The 16,362-nt window shown below is 43.4% G+C and overlaps 1 protein-coding gene across 6 annotated transcripts in view; it reads left to right on the top strand.

Moving 5' to 3' along the window:
* The first annotated feature begins 928 nt into the window (after nt 1-928).
* ARHGEF9 (Cdc42 guanine nucleotide exchange factor 9) overlaps nt 929-16,362 on the top strand; it is a 153,017-nt gene continuing 137,583 nt past the window's right edge. For 2 of the 6 annotated variants that reach the window (XM_039850536.1, XM_039850512.1), the window contains exon 1: nt 1,005-1,794. Coding sequence is in view for 3 of the 6 variants with exons in the window: in XM_039850528.1 (XP_039706462.1) it covers nt 1,793-1,801 (9 nt within the window). In the remaining 3 variants the exon portion in view is untranslated. Of the gene's footprint in view, nt 967-1,004; nt 1,806-16,362 lie in introns of those variants that run through there. The other 4 variants (XM_039850528.1, XM_039850502.1, XM_039850520.1 and 1 more) reach the window with 3 other exon arrangements.

Here is a 16,362-nt window from a genome sequence, read left to right as displayed (position 1 = left end):
AGAGAGGGAAAAGGCATTTCCCATAAGTCATATAACAAGCTCCAAGTAGTACTGAGAGTAAATCTAAAAATTCTGATCTCTAGACCACGACCTTTTCTTTAGCTCCAGACAGGGTCACAAACACAGAGCAGGGCAGTGATTACAAGCAAATTACAAGTTTTGTGGAAGCTTGTCTTTCATAGTATCCCGCATGCTAGGAAATTGCAAGCTGTAGTAGTTTAACCATAGGTAAGAAGGGAAATCTGACTTGCAATACAAGGATATCAGAGAAAGCCAAATAGAATTGGATTGTGAATAATTTGTAGTGCATCCTTGTGGTTCTGTCCACAGTACCAGTTTGTTGAATATATATAGCTAATTGTGAGTTGCCTGTAAACACACAGTAGCCAAAGGCACTTTTGGCCCAGGATCTAAAGTGGGTGCCAAGGCATACCTTTTCCTCATGTACATATCCCTTTTATTCCATTCTTTTTCGTCCTCCTCATCCTTTTTCCCTTCCTGTCCCCCACCGTGCTCTTCATTTTAACACTTGTCTCTCTCCTTCCCATCTTTCCTTCTCCCCCCATCCCCGGCTTCCAATGGTCTTACCTTGATTTCCCTCCTCGTTCTCTTTCACTCTCTCCTTTTCCTCTCTTCCCTCCTTTTTTTTTTGTCCTCCGTCCTCTGATCTTCCAGTCCTTTTCCTCCAGTTTTCCCCTCTTCAGGCCCTCCAGAGTTTTGACCCATTTTAACAAAAGTTTTCTACCTTCCACGCCGGAATGGAATAAGCAGCTGGTGGCTCCCGCTAGTCAGAATGGAGAGAGCCAGCTTAGGAAGCCTTGGGCCCTCTAATTGGCTGCTTCTTCTAGCACGCCAGAACAAGTCCCGCCCTCCTGCGAGGAAACGCGCCGCTGCGGCACCTGCTATTGGCCGGCGGGTCTGTCAGAGGCTGAGGCTGCGCCTCACGCAGGCGCCTGCTGTCGCTCGGTGAATAAAAACGCAGCCTACGGGATGGGGGGTGGGGAGAGGAGAGGGAGAGAACCAGCAAGGCAGGGTTGGTCCGAGTAGCTGACAGCTGGAAGCCCCGCGAAGCGAGCTAGAGAGCGAAGTAGAGGGAGTAGCGGAGACAGGAACTGACCGGTAGCCAGGCAGGCAGACGGACGCACGCCGGGACAGACAAACTGAGCAGGCGCTGGAGAACCTCGAATTGGTTCCTCCCGCCTTTCCCTTTGAAAGCCAGGATTTTGCCTTTTCCGTGGCGCCCGAGAGATAATGCTGGACTCTGCCGACTTCAGCGCAAGCTAAGATTTCTCAGCTAGGGAAGAAAGATCAGCTCAATCCTGAGAAGGGGGAAAGCAAGCTCCCCTGTCCCCATTCCCCCTCCCCCCCCATACCAAACTCGGGCGCCAAAACCCAGCCCTTCCCTAACCACCCGACTTCCTCCTCCCCTTTCTAGCATGGTGGCTGTATGGACAGTCTGACAGAACAGAGACTGACATCTCCCAATCTGCCGGCCCCCCATCTGGAACACTACAGTGTTCTGCATTGCACCATGACCCTGGATGTGCAAACCGTAGTCGTTTTTGCCGTGATTGTAGTTCTCCTGCTTGTCAATGTCATACTCATGTTTTTCCTGGGAACGCGTTGAATGGAGTCCAGCCACCTGAGCTGTTACTAACTCTCGCTTTGATTTCATCCAGAAAACCACCGAGAAAAAAAAAATCAAGAGAGAGACAGGGAAAGAGAGGGAGAGAAAGAGCAAGCTTTCTTAGGGGGGAAAGCGTTTTGAGCTTCAACATGGCCTCGCTGTGATATGTATGACGTTGGTATATTATCTCTCCCTAAATCTTTTGTTATGTCTTGTCTTTTAAGTATGATTGTGAGTATAGTTGCTTATTGCCTGAGTAAAATTGTTGATAAATGCTTTCTATTTAAGTGTGCATGTGTGTGTGCATTCGCCATTTATGCGATGTTCACAGAGCAAATTCTGTGTCCTTAAACAGTGGCTTTGCTGTTTGTGGTGTCTTGTCAACTCATTTTCTTGAAAACTACCTTTAAATTCCATCAGAGAATTTTAGTCAAAATGTCGTTCGTGCCATCAGGAGTGCATTTGGGTTTGTTTGGGGGCAGGGGGCTTGTGGGAAGAGCGTGATGGATTTTTGGCATCTTAGGAAAGACAGTCTTGCACTGGATGTTTAGAGGGAAAAAATGGATAGAAGGAATGAATTTAGGGGAAATGATTCTTTGGTCTAACGAGAAGGAAGAATTTGAGAAGTGATATGGTGAGGTACATACATTGAGCTGGCAGTTGGTGATTATCTTGAATCTCGATTTGCTGTCCAGAGTTCACAGTTTCCAATTTGGGAAGAAGCCACCTTTAAAACATTTCTTAAAACATTGAATGCCAATTTCTTTGTAATCATGTAATGGAACATAAAAGCATTTTCTGGTCTTTATGAATTGGCAATAGAAGACATTGATGAGTTCGTATTGGATTTATTTTCCTTTAGACTACCCCTGGATTTGAGTTTGGAGATTTTCTCTGTGTCCTCCAAAAAAATCAACAAAAGCCAGCTCTTTACCCACCATGGGAATAATAGTATTTGAATATGCCTCTTTTGATAATCTCATTTGCAGTGATGTACTTGAACTACATTTTAAATAGAACTTGCTTGTGCTAATGAGAAAGTGGTGGTTTTTGTTTGCTTACTTGTGTGTTCTTTAAGATCGGAAGTCTCTCTAATTGAAAGATTCCCATAACAAAATGAAAGTATGTATCTTGCTAAGTAAAGTTTTGAGCACCCCACCACCACCCCAATAAGTCTGGATGGAATGGGATGAGAGTTCAGAAAACATGAACTAGAAACAACATTCCAATTTGACATATATTTGCATGTCTGTATCAGATGGTAGTGGTGATGATTGCTGTTATTATTGCTATTGTTATTTTTATATTTTCCCGCCTCCTGTTGGCAAGGGGTGGGGTGGGGGTGGGGTGGCCGGCGTGTCTCTGACGCCAGTGTGCATAATACTTGTTTTTCTCCCTTTCCCCACCCACTGATATAGGCAGGTCTTCCTCATTCCATTGCTTACCTGACTTGAAATAGTTCCATTTCAGGCTCATGTAGCAATGAATCAGGGTTCATACACATCCACACACTTGTCCCCCCTACACCCATGTGGGCGGCTGCTCATGTGTGATGTGCAAATTTGCTGTCATTGTGCTGTCAACTTCCATATCCTGTTCAATCTCTCTGGAACTGGTTATGAAGGGAGAGGGGCCATGAAGGGGGCTCTTGAAATTGTCCTGACCTCAGGACCCAGAGAATATTATTTAATGGCGTCAGAAGAGGTTTTGAGTTTTGAAGTATGCTCTTGTTAGCTTGGTGTGGGTGAGAAGCTAATTTTTTATTCCATTGGTACCATGGTGTAAGCATGATCTGGGCCGTTTGCTGCCATTGGTTTTTATTTACTCTTTGGTCCCTTTGTGGGGATCCCCTGGGTTGAACTTAGAACTTGTTTCTTTGCAAAGAGAATCTATTGAGACCTCCCCCTACCCATCCTTATCTCCAGCAGTATTATCTAAAAAAAAAAAAAAAAGCTTATTTTGACTGGGCACTTTGTTTTGAGACAGCATTGAAGACTGAGGAAAGACTCTAGGCTGGGCACTAAAGACCTGGGTTCTCTCTGTTCAGTGGCTGTTTGACCTTGGGCATTTTTTTTTCTTCCTCAGTGAGTTTGAGGTTCTCTGTAACGTTGGCATTTAGGGATAGTTAGAATAGGTGACCTCCAAGTTCTTGGATTTTGTAATTTAGGTTGTCCATAGGCACTTGAAATCAGAGGGGGACAAACTGTAAAGACAAGTGAAAAGGAAAATGAAATGCTAATCATGGGGTGATGAGAGGTGGGAGGGATATCTGGAATATCTGGTTGCTGCTATCTGGAGAAACTTAAGTTTTACCTAAGAGATTTTTCACCTATCTCTGTGGGAAGAAAACTACTACAACAATGGAATGTTTTTTGATTTTTTTAACTCCTAAGGGGAGAAGGGTTCTCTAAAGCTGGTCTTTGAGCCAGGTTTATGACGAAGTGGTGTCATGAAATACCACATCCTTCATGACTGGGTGCCTGGCAAGCCTTTGGCAGAAAGCCTTTGGGAACGTATGTGTGTAGGTTGTGTGACAGTATGTTTGTGGGTGTGTGTGCACACCCTTCTCTGTGTAGGGGGTGAGGGTGGGTGGGTCTATACTCCTAAATGTGGGTGGGGGTTGGTTGTGCTAGGAATGAAGAAAAACAGAAGGTCATGCATTGAATATCACAGTTCTGAATGGCCTCCTTTTGCTAGAGGCTGTAAGGATTTGACTGGTGCTATGATGGATGGGTATTCCCCCTACCAGTCCTCCCACCTACCCCATAAACCCTCAGGCTAAAGGGGTAGCTTGAATGAGCCCTTCCATCAGTAATTTAGCTAGCAAAATGGGTAAGCATTTTTCAGATTAAATTTCTAGGCAAATAACAGAATGTTGCTAGTCAGATGGCAGGCCATCGTAGAGCAGCTAAAAGGGAGTTCGGGGAATAGAGAACCAAAGTTGGCAGTGTGACTTTTACTTGTGTGAATCCTAAAGGTTTGGCATTTCTCCTTCAGACTTGTGAGGGTATGCAAAATAAAAAAAAAAAAAGAAAAGTGGGAGAAAATGAAAAATGCAGCAATAGGAGTAGAATCCTCTGCATTTTGACTTCTTCAATTTTTTTTCTTCCCTCTTCTGCCTCTTTATCTTCTCCCCTTCTCTCTTTCCATTGTTGTCTGAAAAAGCCTCCTCCCCTCTCTGTAAGTGGATAGATAAGAAAGAACATAGAGGGCTTTTCCTCTCTGATTTGTCCCAACTTTTCCTAACGAAGTTCCTCATTCCTCTTTCCCCTCTCTGACCCCTTTGGGTAGGAGATACCTTTTACTACTTAGAGGAGTAAAATTCCAGCTCAGGAATTTTGGCTTCCAACTACCCACTAGGGGATGCAAGAAAATGCCCTCAAACAATGTCCTAGCAACCCATGCATAACTCAGCTTCTGCTGAGCTCTAGGGCCCACCCTTTAAAGGTCCAGGCACCAAGGCCTCTGGAGAAAGGGGGCTTGAGCCCAGCAAGTCTCAGAGGGATGCTTTGAGGGAGAGGACAAAGAAAAAGCAAGATCTTCATTGCCTGCAAATGCTTAGGAAACATGTCCACAGAAGGCATAGAGAGCCTAGCCTTGTCCCAGCCATGGGGCTGTTTATTGGAAGGCTCCTGGGTTAAAATTCCTCTTCAGTCACTGCCTTCTTAATATTAACTGAGCCATTCCACAGCTCAGCTTTAGTACAAGGAGGTCTACAGACCCTGAAAAATATTTTTTTCAACCCGACTTTAGGTTGAGGCAGGGAGAAAGCGAAGGGATAGTGTGGTAGGAACAAACTAAGCAGTGCTTTTCCCCATTGAGACAGCTCCTATTTGTCAGAACCTGCAATATCAGCTTGTGCAGTTCGCCCTAATTTTGTTTGTGGTTTAGGGAGGCCTGCCCAGCCCAGGTGCAGTGTGAAATTTGGGAGATTTTGTTTCTATGTTGTTGGTCTCTGAGTAGTTTTCAACTGGGAATTCCAGTTTAATTGTGGGACTGGTGAACAAGGTTTGGGCCCTGGCTCAGATTCTTTGATGCACTTAAGTGTCTCTCTGTGTGTGTGTGATTAAGTGGCTAGGGAGCTGAGGGGTCCCAGCGAACCTGTGGGTGAGATACTCTTCTTCCCGGTAGTGAAGCCCAGATGAGGAGTGCTTGGCTGTGACCAGAGGGTACACTCTGGTAGTTGCAGGGATGATGCCAAATCATGTCCTCCTCCTAGCCTTTGTCTGCTATCTTGGCCTCTGTTCCCCTTGGCCTGTGGAGTGCTTGCTCTGGACAGGGATGTGATTGGGAATTGAACCTATTGTCCCGAAATAACTGCCTCCTCAGAAGACCTCTCACGCAGCATCTGGACCCAGCCCCAGTGGCTTTGCCCTAAGAAGTGGGATGGAGATGGAGAATCTTAGACTCTCTAGCTCTTATTTCTAGATCTGCAACTTGTTCTAGGCCAACTGAGTTTCTTGCTTTCCAAGAATCCTTGATCAAAGCTTAGCTCTTCTGATATCCGCCCCAAGTGTCTCCTGTCATTAGGTGGGTCTACCTTTCAAAAGTGTTTAGTTTGTTGTGGTTTGCCCTGGCACAAAAGTAGAAAGTGGAAAAACTAGAAGGGGGAAGGGCCTAGAGGAGAGAGAAGACTCGGAAACAGTCCAGTAATAGCAATACTAATAATCCCTTGTCAGTGCATGGGCCTATAGAATTTACAAAGCAATTTCACATCCTTGTTTCAAGCATCACATCAGCCTTGTGAAGTGGGTAGGGATGATTGTTATTCTCAGTCTTACAGATGAGTAAGTAAAGGTCAGAGAGATTGGTGGGATGGAAGTGGGTCTCCTTTTCAACCAGAGTAGAGGGGAAGTCAGAGTTGATCATTCCTAGCTAGTGTGAAAGTGAATAGAGTCAGGTGGAGACAGAAGTATGTGATTCTCCCCTGAAGTCATACTAGCTAGCTTCCCTAGCTACTCACTTATATTTTTAGTGCTTTTTCATATCTTTCATTTGTATAACAATTTCACACAGAATTATTTAGGAAATGCTACCTTTTTATCTTGAATATACATCATAGTTCCCTTTAGTTTTATTAAGACTCACTATTTGAAATCTTCAAGGAGAAAAGCAGTATGAATTGGTGAAGGCTGAAATATAGAATGTTTTTGAAGGAACTACAGTTTTCATACAATTGTCCTTCCTTTCAAAGCACTATTATTTCGTTATATTTCTTTAAAAATGTGCTGCCCAGAACTGATCGTGCTACTCCAAGTGCCACCTGATCAGGGTCAAGTACAAAGGGACTTTGATCTGTCTGTGAAATATCTAATAATGCAGCCTTGTACTGGTTCTTAAGCCTCACTAAACATTCAGATCAGTTGAGGAGATTTTAAACACCCATACCAGGTCCTCACCCTGAGAGATTTTAGTTTAATTGACATGGGATATAGGTCCTCGACAGCTTTTTTTTTTAATTTAGGGCTCCCCAAGGTGATTCTAATGTGCTGCCAGGGTTAAAAGCCACTGCATTAGCCCTTTGGGCTATAAGCTCAAACACTAAACACTGTCTAGTCCAGTCTTCTACTTTCTTGTGAAATTGGTGTTTTGAACCAAACTCCTACAATTTTATTTTGTTTGGTTGGTCTATTATTCTAGATATTTATGGGTTTTTTTAAATGTTTCTTCAGATCATGTAACAAATTACCAGTCTGTTCTATCATTACATCAGTGAAACTTTATTGTCTTTGGTTGGTCTATTGTAGCATTTTGTCGGGAGAGGGGCATGAAATTAATTTTTTTTCTTCAAGCCATGAAACAGATTGACACTCTTCTAGCATTGCATCATTTGAAAACTGAATAAATATTATTAAAGTTATTGGTTCAAATAAGTGTTCAATATGATGAGGTTAATAGTGGCTCCTCCAACATCTCACCAGAGCTCCCTCTTGGAGTTGGAGCCCGTTTTATATATATAGATATATATATAGATAGATATAGATATATAGATATATAGATATAGATATAGATATATATATATCTATCTATCTATATATATCTATATATAGATATATAGATATAGATATAGATATATATATATCTATCTATCTATATATAGATATCTATATATAGATAGATAGATATATATATATCTATATCTATATCTATATATCTATATCTATCTATATATATATCTATATATATATCAATGGTCAATCAGTGCAGAATCCATTGGGCTCTACTATCATCTGTCTTACAAATGTGGTAATGAGGATAATGTGGCATGATAGACTTGTATTTTTTGTAGACATCAAGATGTATGCTAGGTTCATAGCAATCATCTACCAAGCCAGTGATCCCATTAGGAGTCTGAGCTACTTGGTATCTTATTCCTGATAAATCCTGTTGCAGCCTCCCACAAACTGTATGTTTCCTTTCTGGGTCCAGAATTTGCCTGAGGGTCAGTGCTACAACTGTAGATTTTGTGTACCACTTTTCTCTCTTTGGAAAAGCAGGACAGTATAGATGTAGCTTTAAAACAATATATTTGGTTTTCAAAAAGTTGAGGAAACTCTTTGCACTTGTTTCTCTTGGCAGAATTGTTTCCATTAATCTAGTGTTTCTTAGTCCTGGCTGCACATTGGAATCACCTGGAGATTTAACACGACTAACAACAATTCCTAGAATCTCTGAGGGAGATCTGATTGAGTTGGTCATAGTGAGACCCTGGCATCAATATTTTTTAAAAGCTCCCCTAGGTGACAGGAATGCTCAGCCAGGGATGAGAATGACTGCTAGGTTCAAAGGAAATGTCAGCTCAGCCTGAATATGGCTTATTGCACACGTGAATAGGCAGGCTTCACAGATGGTGAAATTTTATTCTAGGATTGTGGGGGCCTTGACACATTCTAGGGGCTTGGGCCCATTCTAAAAAGGAAGATTCAACCCTGAAGAGTAAGTAGTCTGGGGACCTATTTGGATTTAAAATGATCAGCTGTGAGATGATTTGAACCTTTCAGAGAAAAAAGTCAGTTCCTATGCATTTGCTATATAGTGGGGAAAATTCTGATTTTTTTGCTGGTACCTTTGGGCAAATTACTTCTCTCCTCTAAATTTTTGTTTCCTTATCTGTAAAATAAAGTTAGGTGGATTAGATAGCTTCCAGAATTTCTTGGAGCTCTAATGATCTGTGCTTCCTTTGTGATTAACGCTAATGATCAAAATGATTAAGAATATTATTGTTCAAAGCCAGCAGGTAATGTAAAGATCCCTTTTAGCAGATTTGGAATTCATAGAGTGATTGTGGGGGTAATAGAATTGCCTTCCTAATTATATTTGGCTTATGTTTCTTCTAGAACAACTGAACTATAGGTTGTATTCATTGAGTACACACTGGCTGCCAGCAGAGAAGGGAGCCCTAAAGTGAGCTGAGTGGTAGGGGGATGCCACTTTGGGATTTAGCATTTGTTAAGGGACATGTTGCATGGATAACTGCGAATTGCCTCTTATAGATAAAATACCAGATTGATAGGTCTGGGAAAGCCTAGGAGTCAAGAGGCTGTCTGCTTTGACAGCCCAGAAACCCTTCCTGCAGTATTTTAAGTAGCCATTCATTTAGTCAGTACTATCACTACTATTAATAAAACTTTCAACAAATAAAATTCCCTAGTTATTTCATTGGCTTCTTCCTCAAAACTGGAAGTAGTTGAAGAAACTGAGGCATAGAGATTAAACAACCTACTCAAAGTCATACTTTCAGGATATAGTTCTCAGCCTAAAACCCAGGCCTCTTGACACCACATCCTGCAGTTCTTCTAGTGTAGCCTGCGTGGTCAACTCTGTATTCAGAATGTGATTATGACGTAGAGCAGAAATCAGGAAGAAAGTTTGAAGAAAGAAACAAAGGGCAACCTAGATGGGAGGGGAAGATTAAGGGAGGAATGTGTTTGAGGTAAGTTCTTTCTTGCCCTTATCACTCTTCTGTGCTGGTTTCAAGCCCCTGACAGGAATCGGGCATTTGGTCTTTGAGCATCAAGGTCAAGTTGGTGGCGGAGAAGAGGGAAAGTTGTGCATGCATGACAGAGGGACAACACATAGAAGGCACACCTTCAGTAAGAGAAAAATAAAACACTGGAAATGGCCTTGGGACTCCTGAGAACAAGCTGTGGCCCTGTACCTACCTTGCTGCCAAACTTGATCAAGGCTCTTCACCAGTAGACCTCAGTTTCCATGTCACTAAAATGAGCTGTGGATTCAATAGAAGAACCATATCCTCAAGTGAAATTTGATCCAGAAGCTTCTATATGAAATAGGAAAAAGCAGAACTGGTCTAGTTGAAATAGGCCTGAGACAGAGGTGGAGGGTAGAGTCTGGAGTTTCAGGCAACCATCTTGCCAATGCAAACTTTAGTACAGGGGCAATTGGAATTACGAGAGTAAGGATGGCTCTGCTCAGCTCAGCCAGACTGCTTGGAAGGTAGGACAGCATTGGATAGGGGAGGGAGCATTTCATTTAAGTGGCCAGGATTCACAGAGAAACACATAGAGACAGAGAGTACTTTGGAGACCTTCAGTATGCCTCTTCTCTTCCTCTTTTACAAATGAGAAAACTAAGTTACTGAAAGGAAATGGGACTTGTCCAAGGTTGCAGTGATGGACCTGGGATTCTGACTCCTCAAATCAGGCCCATGCCCCCTATAACCTGCTACCTCTGCTATAGGATGCTGGCTCTATGCTCCCTTGGCTGGATTAGAGACCTGAATGCTCTCAGGTTTGGTTGGAGAAAGCGAGCTGACACAGAGGTTGGGTGGGAGAATGAGAGTATTGTGTAACCTCCTGGAGGGGAGCAGATCTGTCAGCAGCCTTTGGGGTGACAGGCATTGAGATAAGGGTGGGGGGAGCACAGAGTCTTCTGCAGACTATTTTTTCTCCTAAGGAGGAAGACCTGGATGCAAACCTGTGCACCCTCGGGGGCCAGAGTCATCAATAGACAGCTCTGGAAATGGCTCTGATTTCTCTGCCTGCCTGCCTTCATTAGGGGAAGAGAAACCGTGCACCTCCTTGCCCATCTGGCTGCAGGAAGGATGTGCTAAGAGCCCACCCCCCACCCCCTCAGTGTGTGGTGCTTAAAGGCAGCAGCTACTTTTAGCTGTACCTCCCACAGCCTCACCTCCACCCACTCTATTCCTTCCTCCTTTCTCTGTGAACCCTGCTGGTTGGCAGGAGGGCTGGCCAGTGGGTGCTTTGGCATTGGGAAAGAGGCATGGGGGAGCCAGGCGTCCATTGGAGAGGCCTGGCATGATGGGGAGGCTCAGGACAAAGGCAAAATGATAAAACAGCTTTGCGCTTAGGGCTCAAAGGGAGTGACAGGGTTTATTAATTTCCTCTGAACCTGGCAACCAGCTGAGGTGCTTTTCTTGAGATTACAGATTGAATTGCACAGGAGGGCTCAGGAAGATTTATTGGACAGAACATGTATAGTTTCTCTACTTGAATTTAGAATAAGAGTCTCCAACCTTTTTGGCACCATGGACCAGTGCTCCTATGAGAATCTAATGCCTGATGATCTGAGGTGGAGCTGAGGTGGTGATGCTGGTGCTAGGGAGCCCCTGCAAATACAGATGAAGCTTTGTTCACCTGCCACTTACCTCCTGCCATGCATCTCAATTCCTAACAGGCCAGGGACTGATACCATGATTTAGAGAAAAGCGACTGGAGCTAGTGGATGCTCACTTGATTCTTGACTCTCCCTCTTGAACACTGTCTTACATTTTGTACTGGATTTTGTACATTGTCTCACTTGGTCTTCTCTTTGGCCCTGTAAAGTGAATGGGACAGGGATTATCTTCATTTTACAGATGAGAAAAGTAAAGCTCAAAGATTTGTCATACAGCACTTGATACGGGCTCAAGCTCTGGAAGTTATAGTGCCATTTAAGGTCATTCCAGACAGCTATAGCTTCTAGAAAAGGGGTATTACAGCTGTCCTGAGTCTGATTCCCCCATTGTTAAAAGCCGGAGAATTAGGTCCAGACAAAGGACTCTCCCAAGGAAACAGTATGCTTGGAGTAGTACTGAAGCATACTATGTTGCTGGGATTTGAGTTCTTGGACCTATAAGACTTGCAAGCTGCTCTTGTCTTTCAGGGATGGCAAGGGAAAACTGTGTGGTGTGATTGAAAGCAAGGGTCACTGAACTAGTAATTTGTCATTTTTAGCCCTGTGACCTTGGGCAAGTCACTTAGCTTCTCTGAGCTGGTTTTCCTTTCTCTTACTTGGAGCTGATAATTTGTGAGAACTCTCTGAAGGAGAAATCTCTGGGTGAATGCTTGAGTGGAGGGGCCTGACACTTGGTAGGCCTTCTGTCAAGATTTTGTTAATGGAAGACATACACGTGAATAAAGAAGGGCTGCAAATATGAACTCAGTTGCTGGATTACTTTGAACAAATCCCATTGTCTTTGTGCCTCATTTCTCATCATTGGAGCATAGAGGGCTCTCTTTTACTTTCCTCCCTTGGAAAGGCAGAAACTCTGTGACCTAGCCCCTGTCTTCCTTTCTAGGTGGGAAGCTGGGATTTGTTTTTTATAATACATTTTCTTTTATTTACCCCCAAAATCCCCCATGTATTTACATACATGTTGCTATGAATAGCTTTCTCTCTCCATGTCTCCTGTGAAGCTAAAAGAGGAGATTGGAAGAAAGCCAAAGTTATTATTATTATTTTTTATTTAGTGCCTTCTCAAGTTTATCAATCCAGAACCAGCTAGGCACTTAGCAATTAAAAACCAATTTTTGGCCCCCGGGTCCTTGGCTAAGATTTGTGATGAACATTATTGGGGTTTCACGATACGATTAAGAGTTGTGATAGAAATAGCAGACTCTTAACAAATGTCCTACCTAGAACAAATACACACTTCACTTTTATCTGTATCATTTTGTTTGGAAAATTCTCATTGCTCCTGGAGCAGGGTGAGAAGATAAGGACTATTGTATAGTCTTACTGTCACATCGGTCTTTGCCCCAGAATCCTATGGAGTGAGCAAGGCCAGGATGATTCTCCCTAGTTTTATGGCTCAAGGGATAATACTTAGAGAATTGCTTTGATTGAATTAGATCAGTGCTTTCTCTTAAAAGCGGTTGTGTGCTAGGAATAGCATAGTATATAGAGATAGCTGTTATCAGCCCACCCATACCAAGTGGCCTTCACCAAGGAGTTTGTTTTAAGGATGCCTTCTGCACTTTGCTTCTACCTAGGTCTTATTATAAAAGTTAGTCAAGATAGCAGAGAAAACTAGGCAGATGCCACTAGATAACTCTGGCTAGGTTGGCACTGAACCACTAATATTACATCTATTTGAATTACGATAAGTCCACCCAGATATCATATCATCCTGGGATGCATAAGAGGCCTTGCCAAATGCAGAAGAGTGGCCCTAGATTCTGTGACTCTTCGTGCTCTGTTTGGAGGTTTTCTCTTTTTAGATTTATCTGGTCTTGTTCTTAAAGACTAGGCCTTGAGCCTAAAAGCTGGCTCTTTACCATCACTAGTTTCTGCAGTCATCCCAAAGGATGGGGAAGAATGCTTTGGATAAATCCTATCTCATTTTGCCTGCTTTGGTGAATATTGTATACCTTTTGAACTTTATCCCTTTTATTCAAAGTGGCTTGGGCCACTGAGAAAATGAATATGGAATGACAGATTTAGGAGGGCAACCAGTAGCTTGCCAGGGCTAGGGGGAGCTTAGCTAGGATGAGACATCTGTAGGTGCTAATCCACATGCGCATAGCTGTGTTCTGTCTTTTTGTGGTGGTGGTGGTAGTGGGGTAATGGTGGTGGTATGAGGGACCAGAGTAAGTCCATGGTGCTTAAACTGAGAAAGTCACTGGATGAGAATGAGAAAGAACCTTTAAGATCATTGAGCCTATTCCTTCATGGTACTTCTGGGGAAATTGAGGCCCAGGGAGAGGCAAAGACTTACCAAAAGTCTCAGAGTTAGTCCACGATTCTTGTCCTGTCTCTCTGTTTAGTTCTTGGCTGCTGGGCTTCATAGTTGTGAAGCCCCTTGGATGAATAGAGTGGTGGCTAAGCCTTTGGGGAAGCATCTATAGCTACCACATTCAGGAAGTGACAGAGATTAAATTTAAACCTAGGTTCTTTGACCTGCTTAGGAGCAGATTGACCCAGGTGTCTTGGAGGAAAGTTGTTAGAAACAAATTATGAGAGAAGAAAATTGGTTCAGCCTTGCTGTCTATCCATGTCTTCCACCAATACCTGTACATTTATACACACTATATACGTCACTTGTGATGCACACTTACACTCAGACATATGTGGAGTATATTTGGAGCACACATGGGACACGTGTGGTATTCATTTTCACATTAACATATTTGAAACACACACATTCAGTTAACCATGGGGCACACTCACACTTCTACATACTTGGCACAGGCAGGGTACACACAGAGACACATACAAGGCACGCTTATGCAAATTTGTATGGACACACATGGATGCATATAAAACAACTGAACACCTGTAGGGCATGTGCAAATAGGACACATAAATCTAGGGCACAGAGATACACAGTCAGATATGCACCTACACTCAGGACACACACTTTTGTCTCTGATACACACTCCTAAGAACTTACTTGGACAGACAACCCTCTCTCCATGAGACATATTTGAACACACCTATGGGACACAATCACATACCCACACACCCCTATGGGACAGACTGATGAAGAATACATCTTACCCCTAGGGCTGGCCTGCTGTTCCAGTCTTCCAAGTGGGCATGACAGGGCACTAGCCCCATCTGGTGGCCCTCTGTCAGTTTGCTCTGGATTCCCCTTTATCTTTGAAATCAGGCCTCAAGAGAGCAGTGAACTCAGGAATAAAATGGATACTGAAGGTGGCACATGTTATAGCAGGCTCCGCATAGCAAGTGAAACTTAAGAACCGAGCCCTCAGATGTTGAGTTAACAGGCAGATGAAGAAAAATGGAGAAGATAAATTGATACCAATTAATGTAGAAAGCTTGAGCCTGCCCCTCCATCCCCCAATCCACTTACAAACCATTGTGAAAATATATGATTGTGAAGTAATGTCCTAGAAAACCTAAAGGAACTGAATATTAAAGTTTGTTTTCTTGGAATGAAGTAACAACTTGGACCTGAGCAAGTATATCTAAATTGTGGGTGGGAGGGTGGGAGGTGAAGTAGTAGGATGCATAATGCAATAGGTTGCGTGAAGTAGGGCAGAGGCCCAGACTCTCCTTCATCAGTGGTGTGTAGAAAGAACAGCCATATCTTTAATGACCACAGCCCTGCCCCTAGGCATAGCAGCTTGGGCCATCTGGCCCCACTAATGAGGGTCAGCTATTTTTAGAGTTTCTCTATCTAGAAATCAGGTCAGGGTGTCCTGGGGAGGCCTTTCTGGCCCTTGATAACAAAGGCTGAAACTGGAAGGAGGAGGTCCTAGACTGAGTCCAGAAGAAGGGGACAGTGAGATCGGTGGCCAGAGTGTGGCAGGTCTGTTCTGGAGCAGTGTCCTCAGAGCCCCAGTTGGTGTTGACTGTGACAGCCTCATACCAGTTTCTCAGCTTTGGACTGAGATCAAAAGTTCTAGTTACTACTCTGCCTAGATCTTGTTTGGTGTAGAAGTGATATAGCCACTATTGCCCCCAGATGCTGGTAAGGCTCAGCTAGGCTAAGAGTTGAGAAAATGCTTTGCAGATGTACTTGTTCTTCACCTATGAAGCTATATCTCCCTTACCCCCTAAGCTGGCCTTGGTTCCCACCAACAACTGGGCCTGACTCCTATCAGAGTAGTAACTAAAAGAAAGGCCGAAGAGGGGCCAGGGGAAGGCAACATCATGGGGTCAGGTTGGTCAAAATTATGCTGAGGTCACCCCCACCCATACAGATGCTTTTCAATGCCAGGTCAGTTCTTTCCCAGAAAACAGGTTTGAGACATTTAGGTAGGTGATCATAGAGGTTAGATATCTCAGGAATCCTAGGTAGTGAGAGAAAGCTAGGGGCATCAGGAGCAGGGACTTTTTCCTAAAAGTCCTGCCACTTGCCAGAGAAAGCAGCCAAGAGTGCCAGTTCTGATCCTGAGAGAGTGCCTTATTCTAAGTTTTGTATTCAGGGCCATTTCACTTGCTTTATTGGAGGGGGTGGGTTAGGAACTAGACCATGTAGCTCAAATTCAGATTTCTCCTCACCTCATACATTGTGGACAAAGTTCTTATGAACCTCAGTTTTCTGGTCTATAACATGGACTTAACTGTAAAGTCTCAGGATTGTTGGATATAAGAATTCATGACTGAAGGATCTGAAAAAAGCCTTGTAAATTGTTGAACTGCTTTGCCACTGTTTGCATTGTTAAGAGTTCATCCAGGTAGTGATTACAGGTAATTTTTTAGGTATTCTAGGAGCATGTCTTCACTTTATTTCTCCATTCCTTCTCCCGCCCTTCTTTTAAGCCAGTATTGTCTTTGTTTTACAGATGAGAATACTGAAGCTCAGAGAAGGAAGAAACCCACCTGGGGATACAGGATTAGGTAGTGGTGGATTTAGGACTACGGGTCATGCCTTCAGACTCTGTCCGCTGTTCTTTCTTTGGCCCCAAGCTGCCACCCAATGAATTCCAGTGTTAAGGGAAACTGCTGGTGGCGGTTGAAGTTAATAATATATGTTAAAAACTTAGATTTGTCTCTGACACATAGCAAGGAAGCGGGGCTCTCTG

Source organism: Pteropus medius, unplaced genomic scaffold (genome assembly GCF_902729225.1).
Source record: "Pteropus medius unplaced genomic scaffold, Ma_sr-lr_union100, whole genome shotgun sequence".
NCBI classification, from domain to species: Eukaryota; Metazoa; Chordata; class Mammalia; order Chiroptera; family Pteropodidae; genus Pteropus; species Pteropus medius.
Note: the sequence above shows the minus strand (reverse complement) of the source record. Positions and strands in the feature narration are given on the sequence as shown.